The 18226-nt window shown below is 43.5% G+C and overlaps 1 protein-coding gene and 1 pseudogene across 11 annotated transcripts in view; one reads left to right on the top strand and one right to left on the bottom strand.

Moving 5' to 3' along the window:
- RASGRP3 (RAS guanyl releasing protein 3) overlaps nucleotides 1-18226 on the bottom strand; it is a 107684-nt gene that overhangs the window by 12071 nt on the left and 77387 nt on the right. For 8 of the 11 annotated variants that reach the window (XM_070428994.1, XM_070428992.1, XM_070428996.1 and 5 more), the window contains 6 exons: nucleotides 17775-17891; nucleotides 15509-15784; nucleotides 9676-9753; nucleotides 6229-6345; nucleotides 3997-4112; nucleotides 1571-1718 (listed from right to left, as the gene is read on the bottom strand). In XM_070428994.1, the coding sequence (XP_070285095.1) occupies nucleotides 1571-1718; nucleotides 3997-4112; nucleotides 6229-6345; nucleotides 9676-9753; nucleotides 15509-15784; nucleotides 17775-17891 (852 nt within the window). The remainder of the gene's footprint in view (nucleotides 1-1570; nucleotides 1719-3996; nucleotides 4113-6228; nucleotides 6346-9675; nucleotides 9754-15508; nucleotides 15785-17774; nucleotides 17892-18226) is intronic. The other 3 variants (XM_070428998.1, XM_070429000.1, XM_070428997.1) reach the window with 2 other exon arrangements.
- LOC139019561 (nascent polypeptide-associated complex subunit alpha-like) lies at nucleotides 4261-5885 on the top strand (annotated as a pseudogene).

Below are 18226 nucleotides of genomic sequence, written 5' to 3'. Positions count from 1 at the left end.
GAGTGTGGATGCACCCCGGAAACACTGCCTTGTTGTTTCTACAGAACTGGTGACAGTCCTTTTCTTGGAGAGATATCCGGAAGGACTGGAGAGCAGAGATAAGCTCCTGAGATTTGATGCGGGCCTTCCAACTCTCACAACACACCGAAGGACAGACATCGCAACCTGACTTCCGGCTGGTCTGTACCATGGCCCAACAGGTTCGCTCAGCCCCACTCTGCAACTGAGAGCTACACATGGCCTCATCCCACTTCAGTACTTTTCAGGTATACAAATGTGCAAAAATTCCCACCAGAAGAGAGAAACACAAAAAAGGAGACAGATTTCTTTTATGATAAAGTGGTCTGGGAATGCAATTCCAGTGGTGAAGCTCATAGAAGCTCTCTTTCCCTGGGTGGGGTGGGGTGGGGGGGTTGCAGAGAGCTTGTTAGGTTGGCCTTGCCCTTGACAACATCAACTGCTGTGACCAGTTGGGGCCATCTTTGAGGTAACCACTGCCTCTTATTTATCCATTGTCAGAGTGGTATGTGCTTAAACACAGAATCCTGCCTTTGGGGCCTCTCACAGCTAGTTCTTCAAGAACGGGATGGGGAAAATGTAATTTAGTAGTAGCATATACTATCAGCTGTGAATTCAATATGGATCAGCAGTGGGACTTGACGGCTGAATGAAGCTAACATAACTGAGCCAGGAGCAATAATCATATTCACTTGGCTGCTGGGCCACTCTTATGTAGAGGACCACATTTTCCATCTTATTATAACTTAGGTATCAACTAGGAGATGGCCAGGGCACAAAAGTCTTTGCTTAATACCAGGATCAAAGCAGCCTTAGTTGCCAAAGACTTATCAAATGTGGGGAAATGAAGTGTGTAATCTTCATTTGTTGCAGTGGAGTGGGTAGAGCACAGGATTTAGGTCAGAACATCTGCATTTGAGTCCTGGCTCTGGTCACTATTGGCTGTGCAATCCTGGGAAACTTGGGTTATCCTCTCTGGACCTCCAACCTTCACAGGCAAATAGGGAGAGTCAAATGCCCATGTCACAGCTAGCAATGAGGATTAATTGCACTAATGTCTACGGAAGTATTTCAAGTGCTGGGTAAATGTTATATCCATCCTCTCTCCAAAAAGGTCTTTTTCCTTTTTGAGTTATAAATTACTGAGCCAGGCCATGATGGAGTTCTAGTGACTGACACCATATGAAATAAGAACTGTGAGGAACTGGCTAAGATGAATACCCTCCTTAATTGCACCACTTATGATTATTAGTGATGAATGCCAGGGCTCATTGGGTGGAACGTTTCCCTGGCAGGGATTAAGTAGGAGAAATTGCTCACTCGAGTTAACAGGCTCACCAGTCTTCCCTATCTTGGCTAGCCCTGCATTCCTAGAAAGAACATAACTAAACCTGCAGATCTTGCTTTTGTTTTTTTGTTTAATTTTTATTTTTAGGGAGCCACCATGTTTAACTTCTGATCCAAGACAGTCAACGGGTTCTGTTTAGTGAGCCTTCTCAGAATGCGGCACAAATAACTACAGACAAGAGGAACCAATGGGAGACAGACTTACAAATCCTGCACAGTGTTCGCAGAAGGTTGGCTTGAGATAGGTCATCTCCTGAAAATTATGGATAAATCCTGGTCCCATTTTACAGTGTAGTTGGGACTTAGCTCTCAGGAAGTAAGCCATCATTTCATCTTTACTAATTAGGCCATCCCTGTGAAGAGAATCAAAGAAGGGAGGGATCTTTGAATACTATATTGCAAAGTGGTTGTCATACTTTAATCATTTACTCCTCCAAATCTATGTGGCTGAAAGCAGGTGAGGAAGGTTCACTTCTCTGCTACATCTGGGAGGAGGAGAGGGCCTCTCATAGGTTTGAAGTGCCAAAGGCTTTCTTAGTAAGCAGATGTGTGTGTGTGTGTGTGTGTGTGTGTGTGTGTGTGTGTGTGTGTGTCCTGTGCACCATAGCACAAAAAGTCTCCTTTATTACTAAATAGGAGCTTCCAGAAGGACATCTCCTTTCTACCCCTTGCCTTGCAACAGAGTTTGCAAGAATCAGACTGCAAGAGGAAGGCAGAGAACTGATCATTGGACCCACCATTCTCATGTCTACTCAGTATGATGCCATGCAAGCCACTGCCATTGGTAACCCTCTCTTGGAGTCATCCTCTCTCGGAGGAAGTCCTTCTCCCATCCCCCCTCTCCAGCCTCCCCAGGTTCTGCTCCCTCTCTCCACCCACTCCTCCTCTGTTTACCGATATGCTCAGGACTTCCTTCCTAAAAATGTCTTTCCTCAGTCCTGATGCCATCTCCTATACTTGTCTTTTCTCTCTTTCTTCTCAAATTCCAAAAGTTTTCTAAAAGAGTATTCATTAGACATTTTTTCCATTCCTTCCATTACTCTTTACACCATATGATCAGGTTTCTAACCTTACCATTCTATTGAAACGGTCACAATGACAGCCTCAAGTACAAGTAGCCTTTTCTCATTCATTGAGCTTGTTCACCTGCGGGCAGCATGTGACAGTGTCTCCTCCAGGGATGCCTGTGTTTCCCTCCCTTTTCACGATCCTCCTTCTCTGGCTCTTCTGCAGGACCCACTTCTTCCTTTTAGCTTCTACATGAGGGGAGGGGAGCCCCCGAAATCACATTCCTCGGCCCCGTCTCAGCTCTTATGCCTGGGACTCCAGCTTACTCCACTGGGCAGAAGACATCACATTCTACATCTCCAGCCCTGACTGTTCCCCTGGATCTTGGTGCTACATCTTCAGCAACCTGCTAGAATCTCTTCCTGGATGGTCCACTTTCCTCTCAAAATCAACATCTTTGACTGTCTGACCAAAGAAATCATGTAAGCTATGAATACTTCAAACCTTCATTTTTTTGGGAAAAAAAGTTATATATCTGCTGGGAAGTCTCAGTTCCATCTAAAATATCAGCAGAGAACAAGAAATAAAGACTGGGAAATGATTTTAAGTTTATGTCCTATGTATGTGCTACTCATAGAAACAAACAAAGGGAAGAAGTGGGCAGCTTGTGGGTAACTTAACTTTCATAAAGGAAGTTTTTGTTTTTAATAATTTAATTCATTTAAAAGTATTATTTGTTCTAGATATACAATAAAGATGAATTAAGTTTTTAAGACATTTATGATAAAGTACCAAGGCTTTTCTTGGTATGTTGAACTACATACAGCTTTAATTTTTAAAAATTTCTTACACCAACAAAAATATTAAAGGAATTTAATATGATATAATGTGGACATATCACCAATATAAAACCCAGCATTTCATTATGGATGGTTTTTAAACTATGAATTAATTTCAGATAATTAAAAATTAATCAAATTATTAATGCCAGGCTTTCTTGGAAATTATTTTTTAATCATTTTTTCAATGAGCTGGATTTTAGCCTCTACACTCATTTAATTTTTCAAGAATTATTTGAAGATAAAAAAATATTTTGTTGTTGTTTATCAAGACAACCTTTGAGCCGGCAAACGAAAAACAAAAAAGGATAGGTGTAGTTTTGGCTATCTGCTGCCATAACCTGCTCTCATGAAAACCACAAACAATCAAAAAGTAAAAAATAAAAATCTTACTTTCTTGGTGAGTTTGAAGATTGCCTGCAGGTTCGCTGATGCTGAGGACTGTATCAGGCCAGTCCTAACACTATTCCTCCTCTACTTTTTTTGTTGGAGGTTTCGGGGTTGATGAACTAGCTAAACGGTAGGAATAATGTGGGAAATGGAGAGCTGGGCTAACTTGCAAGTGGGTGCCTGTCCTCAGCACTGACGATCTGAACTGTCCTGCCATTCCATCCAACCAGTCATGTTCATGGCCACCAAGAGAAAATTCAGTGAAACGTTCGATTCAGCAACACACTAGGATGGAAGCTGTCAAGATGTAAACCAACCATTTCCTTGTTCTCTTTTGATAAAAATTTTCTGCTTCAGGAAAGTTGCATTAAAATATAACAAAATCAACACTTACTGATCTTTGTCCAGCACACAGAAGGAATCCAAGAAGGGAAAATTGGCAGCTATGCTTTCAAAGTCCTCTTGGGAGATGTACCCATCATGGTCATGGTCATAGTTTCTAAACACAGACTACAAAGGAAAGACAAATATTTACTGAATGACCACTTATAAGTCAGGCTCTGAACTTCTGATTGGGAAAGCAATGATAACTAGCATATTATCTTTCCATCAAGAAGCTTAGAATCTCATGGGAGATTAAAAAAAATCAAGAGCCTTTATGGTGTAACTAGATAAGTGCAATGCTAATGATCAAAACAGTGCTATGGGGTGGGAGAGGTGGCCTTAAAAAGGTTTCCCAGAGAAAATAGGTCTAAACTGATACCTCGGGGTTGAATTCACAAGTGCCAATACCACGACAATAGAAAATAAAGCTATAAAATGTGAAACTTTTCAAAATTTAAAGTATGCTTTGAATGCAACTCCAATCAAAGTCCCAGTGGGAATCGTTTTAAGTGAACAAACTAATTCTGAAGTTCAAACAGAAGTGAAGGCATTGAGAACAGCCTAAAATTGTTTAAGATAAGAAGTAATGAGGCTGCCGCTGTCTTGGTTCTGTGGTCCCCGCAAAGATGTTCAGTGAAGCCACAGAAACCTCCCTGCTACAGAGCAGGAGCTGCTACAGCTCAGGCTGAGACAGGGTCCAGAACAGAGGCTGGCAGTGATGAATCAGTACCAGAGCTGGAGGAACAAGATCCCACACAGGCCGCCACACAACAAGCCCAGCTGGCAGCAGCAGCTGAAATCCATGAGAACCAGACAGCAAAGCAAAACAGAGGCAAAGTGAAAAGAAGGCATGGAAGGCTATGTCCAAAGGGGATCTTTGACAGATTACAGGGGTTCCTAGGGTCACTATCTGGAAATCTAAGAATATCCTCTTTGTTATCACATAATCATCTATATATACAAAAGCCCAGCGACTGGACTGGCAGAATGACCAGAACGAATGGAATGACCGGTGGCTTTGACACATACTATGGCAGCCAACCAGCCTGATTCAGGGGGGCTTCCCTGGGGGGCTGGTCCCACCCCCAATCGGCCCCCAATACCTTGATCAGGGGCGGGGCCGGCTGGCCAACCACCCACAACCTCTCCCCCCAGCTGACTCGGCCCAAAGGACCCCCATCGTGCACGGCTGACCCCACCTGTGCACAAATTCATGCACTGGGCCTCTAGTATGTCTATAAGAGCCCAATTTCAGATACCTACACAGTTTGGGGGAAGCTGAGATCCAGATTTATCTCAGCAAGCACGGCTAGAAGCTGCTGAGAAATTCAGAGTTCCAGGTGAAGCTGTCTCAAACATTCAATAAAACAGACTCTAACAGTACAAGAGGAGAGTGAAGAGAAAGAGGTTGATGAAACAGGTGTGGAACTTGAGGACACAGAATTGGTCATGTCACAAGCAAATGTTTCCATTTTTCCCTACAGTGGCACCACTATTTATTTATGTATTAAGATTTTTATTGATTTCAGAAAGGAAGGGAGAGGGAGATAGAAACATCAATGATGAGAGAGAATCATTGATTGGATGCCTCCTTCATGCCCCCTATTGGGGATTGAGCCCGCAACCCAGGCATGTGCCCTCGACCAGAATCAAATTTGGGACTCTGCTGTCCACAGGCTGACACTCTATCCACTGAGCCAAACCGGTTAGGGCTGCTATTCCTCTTTCTGTATGGAAAGCTCTGACGGAGCCTTGCCCTTCATTCAGTGATGTTTCTTACCTAAATGGCATTGTGCTGCTGTGTCCCAGGCCCCAGATGCCTACAGCAAGAACAGCTATCCAACTCACAGGATCTTTTCCTACTCTCAGGTAGCCAGTGTATGGGGCATGTTATTGTGACCCATGTGGGTTTTGAATGAGTAGATTGTCCCAAACAGCCTCTCAAGTTGCAGGGACGATGACAGAAGTGTCAAGTGCTGGAGAAAGAAAGGAACTGAAAGTAGCTGTGAGTATCTGGGCACATGAGAATAGACTAACAAGAAGGAGAAAGGGGGCCTTTCTTGGAGACTGCCCCCAGAGGCTGATGTCAGGTTGAGCTAAGTGTCTGCTAAATTGTTCCTACCTGCTGGGGCGGGGGTACTGTTTTCATGGACTCCAGTTGATTCCTGGGCAATCAAAGAATATTCTGAAAAGAGAAAGGGGCCTTCTAGTGCTCACTCTTAACACGCCTTCATCCACTTACCTCAACTAATTTCCTTATGTGCTTGTTGATGACTGTGGGGTCTGGCTTTGGCACCACTCCTGATGCCCACTCCAGGGGCACCACGGGCTTGGTAGGCGTTGTAGGGGAGGTAGGCTGCTGACAGAAAACACACACATTTTTCAACTTTATCTGGGGCCTTGAACAATTAGGACGAGGGACACTGAGAAAGACATATACATTTTGTTTATTAATAATCCCAGTAAAAACTTACATGTATGCAACACTTAAATATTTTGAAAACAAACATCTTTTATCAATGGAATCTAATCTGTAACAAAATATATGTTGGAATAGTGCATTCTGTTTAGCAGGAACCTAGATTCTATTATTTTAAATGGAAAAAAATAATTGCTCTCCCAGCCCATCCAAAAATCCTATCCAAGTTCTCCAAATATTACAAAAACATCCTTAAACTCCCATATAACAATCCATACAGATTTCTATGTAATACAAAATATATGAAACACCAGAAACCTAATTCTTTAATACTTGGTGCTAGTGATAAATTAGTAGGTATGTGCAGTAAATGGTTGCCAGTGGTTGGCCAAGTTTATGTTCTTATACTGGCATCTCTCTTAATACACTTAGACTGTTTGTCTAATTATTAGGTCCCTATAGCCCTCTTTTGTGAGCTTTCTACACAAGTTTTTCCATATTCTTGCAAGACATTTTCACTTAATAATGTGGTGAAGATGTTGACGATAACGCATAACATGTTTACACAACACAAGTGAAAAACACAATCCTATCGGGAGACCAGCTGTTCCGTTTACATCCTCTCCCTGGGACCCCACAGAATGTAAATATTTTGGCTGCTGCACACATGCAAACTTGTACTAACAGGTGTGTTGTTGTTGTTTTTTTGATGCTAAATTGGGGATAAACATTTTTGCAAGAGGAATTGAGGAGTAAATGTACTGATTTAAGCCCCTAAGAATGTTGTGAGGTGGGTGTTGGTGGCATCCTGTGGGCTACCCATGGGACCAAAAATGACCTGCCCCCTGGATACGGTTACTCCCACTGACAGTCACTCACACACACATCTGCACAAGTGATGTTTCTTCCTAGCAAGCTTTTCATTTCGTTGATCTGATCAAGGATGAGCCCACAGTTCCCAAACTGTACAGCAAGATACCCTGCCCACAGTACTGAAGAGAACTCAGAGGGGTACCCAAAGATATTTCAAACTTCCAAGGGAAATACAGTGATACCCATTATCTGTCAGACCCCACACAAACTACCAGCTTGAAGTAGTGCGCTGGCCGCCCATTGGACAGTGCCACACTGCTGTCAGTGATATCCGGCCCCGAAGCAAAACGTCAACATGGAACAAGAAATAAGGGTGGCGGTTTCCAATCGTTTTCCAACACTTAAGAACTTGTACAGAGCCCGAGAGGCACACACGTCCATTAGTAAGTAACTGTGTTTTTGTTTCAATATATGTGTATTATTTTTTTTCAGTTGGGCACTATGCTGTTAGAACATAAATATTTATTAAGTTGTTTGGACTTATTCTCTAAGTGGAACTGTTACGTATGTTGTTGATCTCGAGGTCGTGTGAAAAATCAGAGACACAAAGTAAAACACAAAGACCTAGTGAGGCACAAAGGGTCCCACTAAGAACAACAGAAAAAGGTTCTTCGTGGAGCTGGCTGTTTAGTAGGCGGGGTTGGCCAGAGGCTCTGAGGAACATAGTGCTAACTGCACCTCGCTCTCCCGTGATCAGCACAGGTCAAACACTAAGCACACGGTAGGGTGGCATTCCATTAAGAGGAGAGACAGAAAGGGACTGGGAAATGTGGTTTATAGACTCACAGGATTTTAGCACGTGGAAGGGGCTTTGAAAGTTTCTTCTTTTACAAGAAGACCTTTCAGTGTTTGAGGGACATGTCTCCCCAAATCGGCAACAACTTGAAATCCTGAAAAGAAACTAAAGTAGATCTAAAGAGCACAAAGCAGGCAAGCGTGCTGAAATGGTTGACCCGCCCCTGTTCCCGCAAGGGGTGGTGGGAAAATGACGGGCAGCATCCGCAGTAGAAAAAGCACAGGCCGGCAGACAGCGGGGCATGAAGCCAAATCCCAGTTCTCCTTTTTACTAGAGACCTGTGCTCACCAGACTCAGTTTCCTTAAGGAGTTAACGAGATAACATGTATATGAGGCCCGCCAGGCATCCAACAACCAACAGGTAGCAGCGAAGGTACCTGGTTATAGGTAAAGGAAGAAGTCGGAGGTGGAAATGCCGTGTACACAGATCAGTACAGCCGACTACACCACGGCCAGCTTCACCCCATGAAAGCTATGGAATGAGGAAGGGGCGGGCCAATTCCTCCTCCCTCCACATTCACTTTGCCTTTCTCTCTAGCTGTCTCTTAGTCATGATAACTTTGGAGAATCTGGGTCCTCACTCCTCCCTTTGTCTCTGCTGTATCTTCCCACACGACTCCATTCTGCAGCGTCCTTAGGAGATGGGCCTCGGGGGACTGCAGGGTGAAGAGCGGATGGAACCATCGCCCTCACTATTTTAAGAACAGATGCTACCAGGTCAGCTGACTCGGACTCATGTGCGTGCCCTGCCAGAGCCGGAGGGCAGCGCTCACAGTCATTCTGCCTCTTCCGGCCTCCCGGTGCGGAATCCCTGCAGGTACTATAGATGGACAGACTTAGGGCTGGAGTTGCTGGCCATGTGCCACAGAGTTCAACTGGTGAGAAGAGGAGCATGAGACCTTTATTACCAAACTGACCTCAGGATATGGGTATAAGCAGCAAACAGAGACACTTTTTCCTTTAACATGCAAACCATCCTCATTGTGAATTTCAAATTCACCCAGGTCTTCTTTTATTAATCAGTGTAAAACACACCTACGATATAGTCGGTCCACTTGCTCATTCAGTAATGCATTTTACTCAATCTCATTGTGTAATGTTTCTTTACTAAGAGTCAGCCATCAATTAAGTAAGATACCATCCAATGTAATATTAAAATTCTGTGCTGAGTCAATCATTATTAGACTTAGCAAAATTCGTGGATGATGATCAGGGTATCGAAAATGTATTAAATCTAATTTTATGTTGAATGGGATTTTTTTTAAAGCCTGGAAGGATCTTAATGATCTTTAACGTTAAGATGAGTTATGGTTCACTTTTTTTGGTCCTAGATGTAGGTGAGTTCTTGGAGGAGACACAACCCATAGAAGATCAATAGTAACACAGAGTAATTGCAAATGATGTTCTTCTTTATTAGCCTATGTAAGGAAATACTTCTCAAACTGTCAGGGCTAAGCTGTGTGACTGCTTAAAAGGGAATAATAGAGATTTTTAAATTCTTCAATCTTTAGATCACAGAGCACCATCGCAACAGCCAGTTACTGTAAATGACAAACCGCGGTGCTGGGCACTGATTCTGAGAGAGAGAAAACAATACCTACCGATTTAGAATTTCTAGGTTCCAGCACCAGTGACAGTTTATAAATATCATCTTCTGTGTGATAGAGGTCCAATGAAAGCTACAAGAAATTAGAATGGGTAAATAAATATGTTGGCTCATATTTATTTATTTACTTGAATCGCCGATATACTTTTCAAACAGAATGGTTAATACTCTGAGTGAAAGCAGAACAGCATGACGATGGCATGCAGAGGTGGAAAATGAAATTAAAAAGAGGAAAAATAAACCTTGTGTGGTCATCAGCATCAATATTGCTTTATCTAGACTTTGTCACCTAAAGGTTTTTCCTGCACATTATAAAATTGACCTTCCTATAAAATTGCCCCGGCATTATTTCCGATCATGAGCACCCTGCTCACAAAGAATGTACACTATGCCCACCTGCCCCGGAACAACAGTCACTCCCTCTCCGGGGGCTCTGCCGCTCTGCAGGAGAAGACCATCCCACATCACAAACTACAGCCATAAGGAACCAGCCGCTATGTAGAAGAGTGAAGTGGGATGTCTGAAAGGGATTTTACTTCAAGAGGATATAAAATTAGGTATTGATTACACATGATAATGGATGATACACGAGCTTCATTCCCATCTATAATTTTATCTGGTACCATAATTCAATTTAATATTGCATAGTGTGTGCCGACAACCATTAATAACCAAATAAACTCCATGATTCTACTTGGTGAGCCTGAAAGGAATATTTTGACAGCAATATTGGCATAATAGCATCATATTTGGAAAACAGGTCTTTGCCAGGGTAACTGACTTGGGTGTCTTTCTTGTTAGGTAGACAAGGAAAATTTGTGTTAGTGAGTGGAATCTGACACTGGGTCTCTGGGGTAAGGAAGCCATGGGGAATGGTGTGGTCTCTGACGAATGGGAGGCAGCCACTACTGAGCTAGGACAAACTGTTGTCATCCTGACAGTTGCCATGTCTTCTGATTTGTCAAAAGGAGCCAGAAATCGAGTTTTATATGGGATATCCCAATTTTTAAACACTGGCAACTAATAACAAAAAAAAGTTATGATTCCATGTGAGCCAAATAAAACATATCTGCCGTGGGCAGGTGCTTGCCAGTTTGTAAAATCCACAATAGAAGATTCAGCTAGTCCCCAAGCCTCATGAAAGTGGGCCATGCACCTAGCTTTTCCACCTCTGTAATATCTGCCCAGCATGTTGCATTGCACTGTGAATGCTCCATACAAAGGAGGAAAACAAATGGATGTCTTCCGTCTGAATTCCTTGTTATTAAGAGTTATATAGTCCATAATATTGTAATAACTATGTATGGTGCCAGTTGGGTACTAGAAATACCAGGGGGAATGCTTTTAAAGATATGATTGTCTAACCACTGTGCTGTACACCTGAAACTAATACATAATAATGTCAAATGTAAACTGTAATTGAAAAAAAATAAACTAAGTTAATCACTAAAGAAAAAAAAAAAAGAGTTGCCCTAGCTGGTTTGGCTTAATGGATAGAGCGTCAGCCTGTGGACTGAAGCATCCTGGGTTCGATTCTGGTCAAAGGCACATGCCAGGGTTGCTGGCTCAATCCCCAATAGGGGGTGTGCAGAAGGCAGCCAATCAATGATTCTCTCTCATCATTGATGTTTCTCTCTCTCCCTCTCCCTTCCTCTCTGAACTTAATATAAAATATATTTTTTAAAAAGAGTTAATGGGGACTTTGATGGGCATGTTCCTGTCCTCCTGACTCTGCCTCTAAAGACTGGTGCTGGAGAGGAGTTGACAGCAGTTCCAGACATCCAACCAGAAATTCAAATAAGCCACACACCGAGTAGGGGAGATGCTCTCTCGAAAGACACAGAACATCCTTGGGTAGTGTCATATGTCAGATGGACAGATATCTGCACTTATGATGGAAGTGTTCTGTTCTTCTCCCAGTGTTTGCTCCCCATTTACTAGGGATGGTGTGAACCTAGGCAAGTCACTAATCTTCTTGAATCTCAGTCTCCTGGTCTATAAAATGGAATCATAGATCATAGGGCTGTGGCGAAGATTAAAAGAGCTAAAATGCGTCCAACAGGGCTTGCTGAGAGGGCCTCACAGATGGGACGGCAGGGTTTGGTTTCCAGTCAGTGCAGCAGCCAAACGCCACTGTGCTCATCGGTGGACGTACGCTGCCCTCTGGGATACTCCTGCCGACTCTCTGCTTTCCCAGCCATGGTCCTGTTTGTCTTTTTGGATCTCCTAGGGCTTTACATGGCCCCGAAAAGACCTGTTCAACTCCCTATCCCATGTTTATAATACAGGCAGCTTGTCAATGGGATTTCAAGAATATGTGCTTGTGTCGAACATCTTTTAAGTTTGGCTGTTTCTGAAAAACGTTCTGAGTCACCATTTCAGGCGCTGCATTTCCACCCCAGCCAAGCGGCAAAGGTGGCTGTGGGTTCAGTCTGGACGTGAGGACCTGCCTGGCTGGGACTGGAGAACTGTAACATAGGACACACTGGATCATCACACTGTCTCCACTCACCATTTTTGCAATTCTTCTTCTTTTTTTCTTATGAGACTGTAAAACTACAGGGGCTTTCCAGTTATTTGCATAGACTCTGGTAAACGTATCTGACAGATCTAAAAATATTATGAAAAGCATCCAACTATTTTATGTGCCACGAAACAAGAAGCGTCAGCTTTTAAAGCTCCTCGCATGCGAATGGGATGACAATCAAAAATGTCTTCTCCAGCTCTTCCCTGAGGGGAACAGTCGAAACCCCAACAGTCCGGTGATGTGGTCCTCCTTCCTTCATGTGCCCAGGGCCATTCGGGGGCTAAGGTGACAGTGATAAAAGGTCCCTGCCCTCACAGACTTTGTTCTGTAATCAGCTTTCTATATGTCCATGAAGAAAGAGAGAGATTTCTTAATTTGTACAGATGCAAAATAAAATAAATGCCAACACATTACAGAGTAAATGCCTATCAGGGGTGGGGGTGGGGTGGGGGAGGGAGGGAGGGAGGGAGGGAGAGAGAGAGAGAGAGAGAGAGAGAGAGAGAGAGAGAGAGCTGGGATTTAGAAGCTTGCCATTTGCAAGCCTCTTGTCCTTTATAAATCTGAGTTTCTTCATTTGTAAAAGAGGAAGGGCAGGGGTGATGTTCCACTCCCTGCCCTGCCAGGCGCTACATCACAGGGGGCTTGTGAGAATGTACTAAGAACACATGTGTGTGAAGTGCCGTGAAAACTGCAGTCACTTATTAGAGAAAGTCCACGCATCGCCACGCAGCCTGTCGCCCAGAGCAGGCAGCAGTGATTGTGGACTTCACTTTCTATCTCCCAGGGCTCTCAGTCACACCGGCTTCCTCGCTGGGAGCCACGTTTAGAAGCAGTCGCTTCAGGCAGAAATGGAACCTAGACTCCTGGGGCAAAATGAATCACCCTCTAAAGGGTGCACTTTCAGACACCTCCCATGCCCTTGGGCAGCTGCCGCCAGTCCTATGGTTCTAGTCCCACCAGGTAGGTGCTTCATGAAATGCTCACTGGGCTCTAGTGGACATATATGGGAGTCTCCTCGATCCTCATTCTGAGGTTAATCTGCCTGAGGCAGAAAGAATGAATGTGTGTCTCAGTTCATGGAACTTGGTTGTGAAGAGAGAGAAAGGATCTTGTCTTTAAACGGAAACTGGCTTGATGATGTGTGTTCACATGAGGGGCGGTACCATCTATCCTACCGAGTCTCTGGGCTGGAATCACTCAATCACGTTGACACTCGGTTCCTTATTCTCAAGGCTCCACCATTCCCCACATCTGGAATTCTAGAAGTTTAGAGCTGGGAGAGACCTCACAAATGAACACAAAATCCTTCTGGAAAAATCCAAAGTCAAGGCTCGTTAGCAAGGAGGCAGGGCTCAAAGGTAGGTCTTCCTTCTAGGATGTTGCTGCTACACTCTACTATATAACACTGCCATTACTAAGTGTTATACGGTGTATGCTGGCATCCAAATTTTCCTTCCATAATAGAGAGGGAAAGAGGGAGGTGGGGCGGGGGCATCTTTTTCTTTTTTCTTTTCTTCCTAGCAAAAGGAGTTATTTCTTAGCTTTTAATTCTACAGGTCAGATTTTTGATTTGCATCCCCAAAGTTTCATTCACAAACCCTTCTATATTTCTCTAAAGGTCTGTTGTGATGTAGTGATGTTGCTTGCTGCATTATAACTCAAAAGTAATTTCCCTGCTCCATCATTATCTTTTGCCTGGATGAGAAACTGTCTTAAGTGTAGGCCGCTGCTCTGTGACATCCTCCTACACCTCATGAAGACAACCCAGACAGGGACATGTGGGACGTAGGCCGGTCTGCAGACATCACCTGTGTCTGTGGGTTTGTAGTCTGTTGGAAGGTGCCAGCCTGGGCACTTATTCGTGGAAACAGATTTGCAAGGCAAATGATTAATACTAGTAAACGCAGGTGCCAAGATTGTGGTGAGGTTTCCCCCTTCCTCCAATAGAGAATGTCTGTGTGTTTATTATTTGTCACACAAACTCAACCCCGAGAGATGTGTGTTTCAGTGTGTTGGCTACTTCTGCTTTATACTAAGGGTTCAGCTGGCATCACTTTGTACGCTTTGGGTTTCTCCTCTTTGGTAAATGAATTGTGTGCTCTAGGAACAGTTGCGGAGGTCTGGATACCACACTCTATTCCAGTGGCACAGTCCTAGGGGGTTTAGGCTCTCAGAACTTCAGACCAGGTATTGTTTTTTTTTCCATGGCCAATTAAAGGAAAAGAGTCAATTCAATATGGCAGCCAAGTTTCAGATGCTACAGTGTTAAAAACCTATACAGGGAAGTTGCTTAGCAAGGGTGAGAGAATTTGGTTCTGCTTCGTCCCCCTGACCAAGAGGCAGCCAATGGGATAAGTTCTCTTCCATACACCTGTTGTGTCTAAAGGTGCTAGGATCCAGACACCAGCTAAAGGTGTGTGTCACAAATGCCCTAAAATATGAACGGTAGGTGAACTTCTGTCTGATCTCCATCATTACTAAGTATGGCATTTCATTCACCTATTGATCTCCTAAATATGCCAGGTTTTGTGAAAGGTGCTGGGGACATGTGATGTATAAGTCAGGTAAACAGGAGGAAAAAGTCTAATGCCAAGGGATACCTCCTATAGGTAAGAAGGCATAGAGTGCAAGGGTAATGCATGGGGCAGGTGCATTAGTGCTTTGGAGGGGAACAGAGAATGTACCAGAAAGATAGACACTTTTGGATTGGGGCTAATCTCAGGGGTGAGTAGGGAAGGGGTTTTCCAAGAAAGTGCAAGGCCAGGAAGCAGAGGCAGCAGTTCACGGTGGAAAGTGTAAGTCCACTAACCCTCATGTGGAACCACATGATAACAAACAAGGCTGGCCTGAGAGTCAGAACATGAGTCCTGAAGGGCCTCTGGTGTCAGGCTGGTAACTGCATCTTGGGTTTGGGGGAGACTGGCGGTGAGGGCAGATCACAAAGGAGGTCCTTGCATTGCTCCAGGCCTCGCCAACAGCCGTGAGGATAAGAAAAGCAGCGAGTGAAGGGCATAGAGAGGGAGGTGATGAAGGAGAGGGAGGGGCTGAAGGCCGCTCTGGAGGGCCTCTCTAAGAATGCTAGAAACTAGAGCTGCAGGCGCAGAAACTGGGCCTTAAGTCATGTGGTTATGGTTATGGGATCCCCTCCCCTCATCTTTTGAGACTTCTCCCTATCTCCTGACCAGGAGTTCAACCCTACCCTCTGCATCTCCAGTGAACTGCAGGCACAGATCTTTCCGCTTTCCCTGGGATGCAATGGGCGGAAGAGTGATTAGCACACACCCCAGTCCCTTGGACTCACCGTGAGCAGGTTGATCAAATCCATGTTGGGCTCTAAGTGGTGGGAGGCATTCTGCAGGGAGACCAGTTCACTCAGGGTGACGGAGAGCTGGTGCATTTTCACAATGTTCACTTTGTTCTCCTCCGTCCAGTCTGGGAAAATGACATGGACTGCTATCAAGTCTTTCAAGTGCACGCCAAGGATGGGGATTTTGAAGCCCTCACAGTCGGCAAAGGCCTTGCGGTAATTGCAGTAATTGCCGTTGGAGGAGACCAGCTCTGTCATTTCATTCCAGTTCTGGGAACAGATGGAAAAGAAGATTTTCAGACAGCCTTCCCATCTGCCCATCCCCAGGCCCGCAGTGTGTGGCTAGGAAATTCCTCGGCTACTGAGAGGAGTATCCATTGCACCAATGTTGATGCAAGGAAATATTAAACAGGAACAAGAAAGAAAAATGTACTAGGAGTTGAACAGCCTGTTCCATTCTGCTACAACATGCAAATAGCCCACACCTCCGCCTACCTATTAGGGAAGCTGAGATGTTAAATATCATGTCTATATACGTATTTTACAATTGATGAAAATACTACGGTCCACAAATATATGCATGTATTGTATTATCTTTAAGCATGTAGTATATTAAAATTTCCTAGTTATTCCAAAAAAGTTGCATTTGAGATATATTACTTGAAGATTAAGTAATTTAGGACAGTATGGGGTAGGAAATGTCACACTGAGGTGTGAGACAGCTGTGGTTTTGAACTCTGCCACTCACTCTGCCACTCACAGGGTGACCCTGACCAAGTCACTTCACCTTTAGGGCCTCAGTTCCCTTTTCTATAAGAAAGAGGAGTTCAAATAAATAACTTTTAAGACATACTGGTGGTACCTCGCCTCTTTGAGCCTCTGTTGGATTCATATTCTTCACCAGGGGAAAGTCTGCAATCATGTCAACATTAAAAACTTTTAATAAAAAAAGTGTGTTTTGCTCTTTATTTGAAATTCAGTACGAAGCTGAAGGAAAATGAAACACATAATGAGCCCTATCATACTTGGAGTGAGTGCAGTGCTTGAGGTCAGACACCAGTGCTCTGTGGTGTATGTCCTCCTGTTTCTATGGACAAGCTATTGTTGGACAAGCTTCCTAATAGACCCTGATTTTGTTCAGTCTACTCTTTCCCAAAGCAGCCCATGTGACTCAGAGGGAGCTGTTCCCAGCCCCAGGTCCAAGGATGGGTTCTGATTTACCATTATCATAACCCCATCCCTCTGGTTTGTGATTGGTTCAGAAACACAGAGTTAAGCCAATCAGTACATTGTATTCCTCTGGCAATTGTTATTGGTCCAGAAGTAGACATATGACTTGAGATGGTCCAATCCGTCTAAAAAGAAGGTCTTTAATTCCATAGGGGCAGAGCAAACAAAAGAAATGTTCTCTGTCTCCACCTTTCATAAACAAGAGAGTTTAATTTTCTGCATTGATGAAACAACAAAACAAAATAAAAACTGATACTCAGAGGAAGGGAGTACAGCAGCCAGAGCTCTGATTAGACCATGCCTGAAGTCAGCCCTGTCTCTGGACTTCCAGGTATGTGAGATGATCTATTTCCTTATTGTTTAAGCCATTTCAGAGTTTTAAAAAACTTACAGCTGAAAGTGTCCTTACTGATACAACAAAGTATACTCTTATAAGGAAATCTCTTCATAAGAAGGAAGTGTTTCTTTATGTTCAGTAAGGAAAAATATTATTATAGGTGCCTGGAAATAAATATGGAAGAAAGCTTGATTTAGGAAATAATCATTTTTAAAAAATATACTTTTCCTCCTGACAAATCAGCAATAAATCTGAGGAGTTTCTAGACAAGGCCTATGTCTCTCACTTCCATTGCATCTTCTGTTGAGTTGAACATAGTGCCATGAGTAGAGCGGGTGTTCAATGACTTCCTTTGAGGAGGGGAGGATAGGAATGATTTCTGTCTTATTTGCCTTGTAGTCCCGGATTGTATCACAGTGCCTATCACATGGGAAGCACCAAATACATACTTGTTGAATATTTACAACTACAGTATGTAATGGTATTCACGGTACTCTTACTCGGACACTTGCCACCACCTCCAATCTGTTTTCCAGGTGGCATGGACTGCCACCTATTTTATCCCCCATGTGTAACCCGCCATTGTCTAAGAAGAAAACACTCCCCTCACAGTGACATTTGTTACGAGTATCCTACACCCAAACAGTTTACGAATGAATTTTTTACTTGGGATTAGCATCCAAGCCACTGTACCTTGGTAACTTCTGAAGAAAGATGAGAATGGGTCTCTTTGAGGCGTGAAATGGAACTATGACTAAGGCCTCCCACCACTGCCATCAGGGTGTTAAAGTTTTTGAGCTGAAGGAGCTTCTGCAATAGAAAATGTCAACATCAATACTTTCTAACAATTTTTGAATTGTTCTGTGCTTTCTAAATTACCGGTGAAATGCATACACAATTTAATAACAAGGACCTAGGACAAATGATTTAAAATGAAGTGCAAATAAATTCCATTAGGAAAATATACCCATCACTGCACAGAAAAATAGTGCTTTCAGGTATTAGCAATTAAAAGCAATCTTCTTGCATGAGAGAAGTATGATTTGTCCATTAAACATCTATGAGTAGTTTAATTGCCCTTTATATTATGAACCCCAAGTCTCCCCAATGACTTTTCTCAATAGAGTGCAGGGACATCTAGAATG

The sequence above is a fragment of the Myotis yumanensis genome, unplaced genomic scaffold (genome assembly GCF_028538775.1).
Source record: "Myotis yumanensis isolate MYYU_CA2020_CCGP unplaced genomic scaffold, mMyoYum1.0.hap1 SCAF_11, whole genome shotgun sequence".
In the NCBI taxonomy this organism is placed as follows: Eukaryota; Metazoa; Chordata; class Mammalia; order Chiroptera; family Vespertilionidae; genus Myotis; species Myotis yumanensis.
This window is presented reverse-complemented; position numbering and strand designations above follow the sequence as displayed.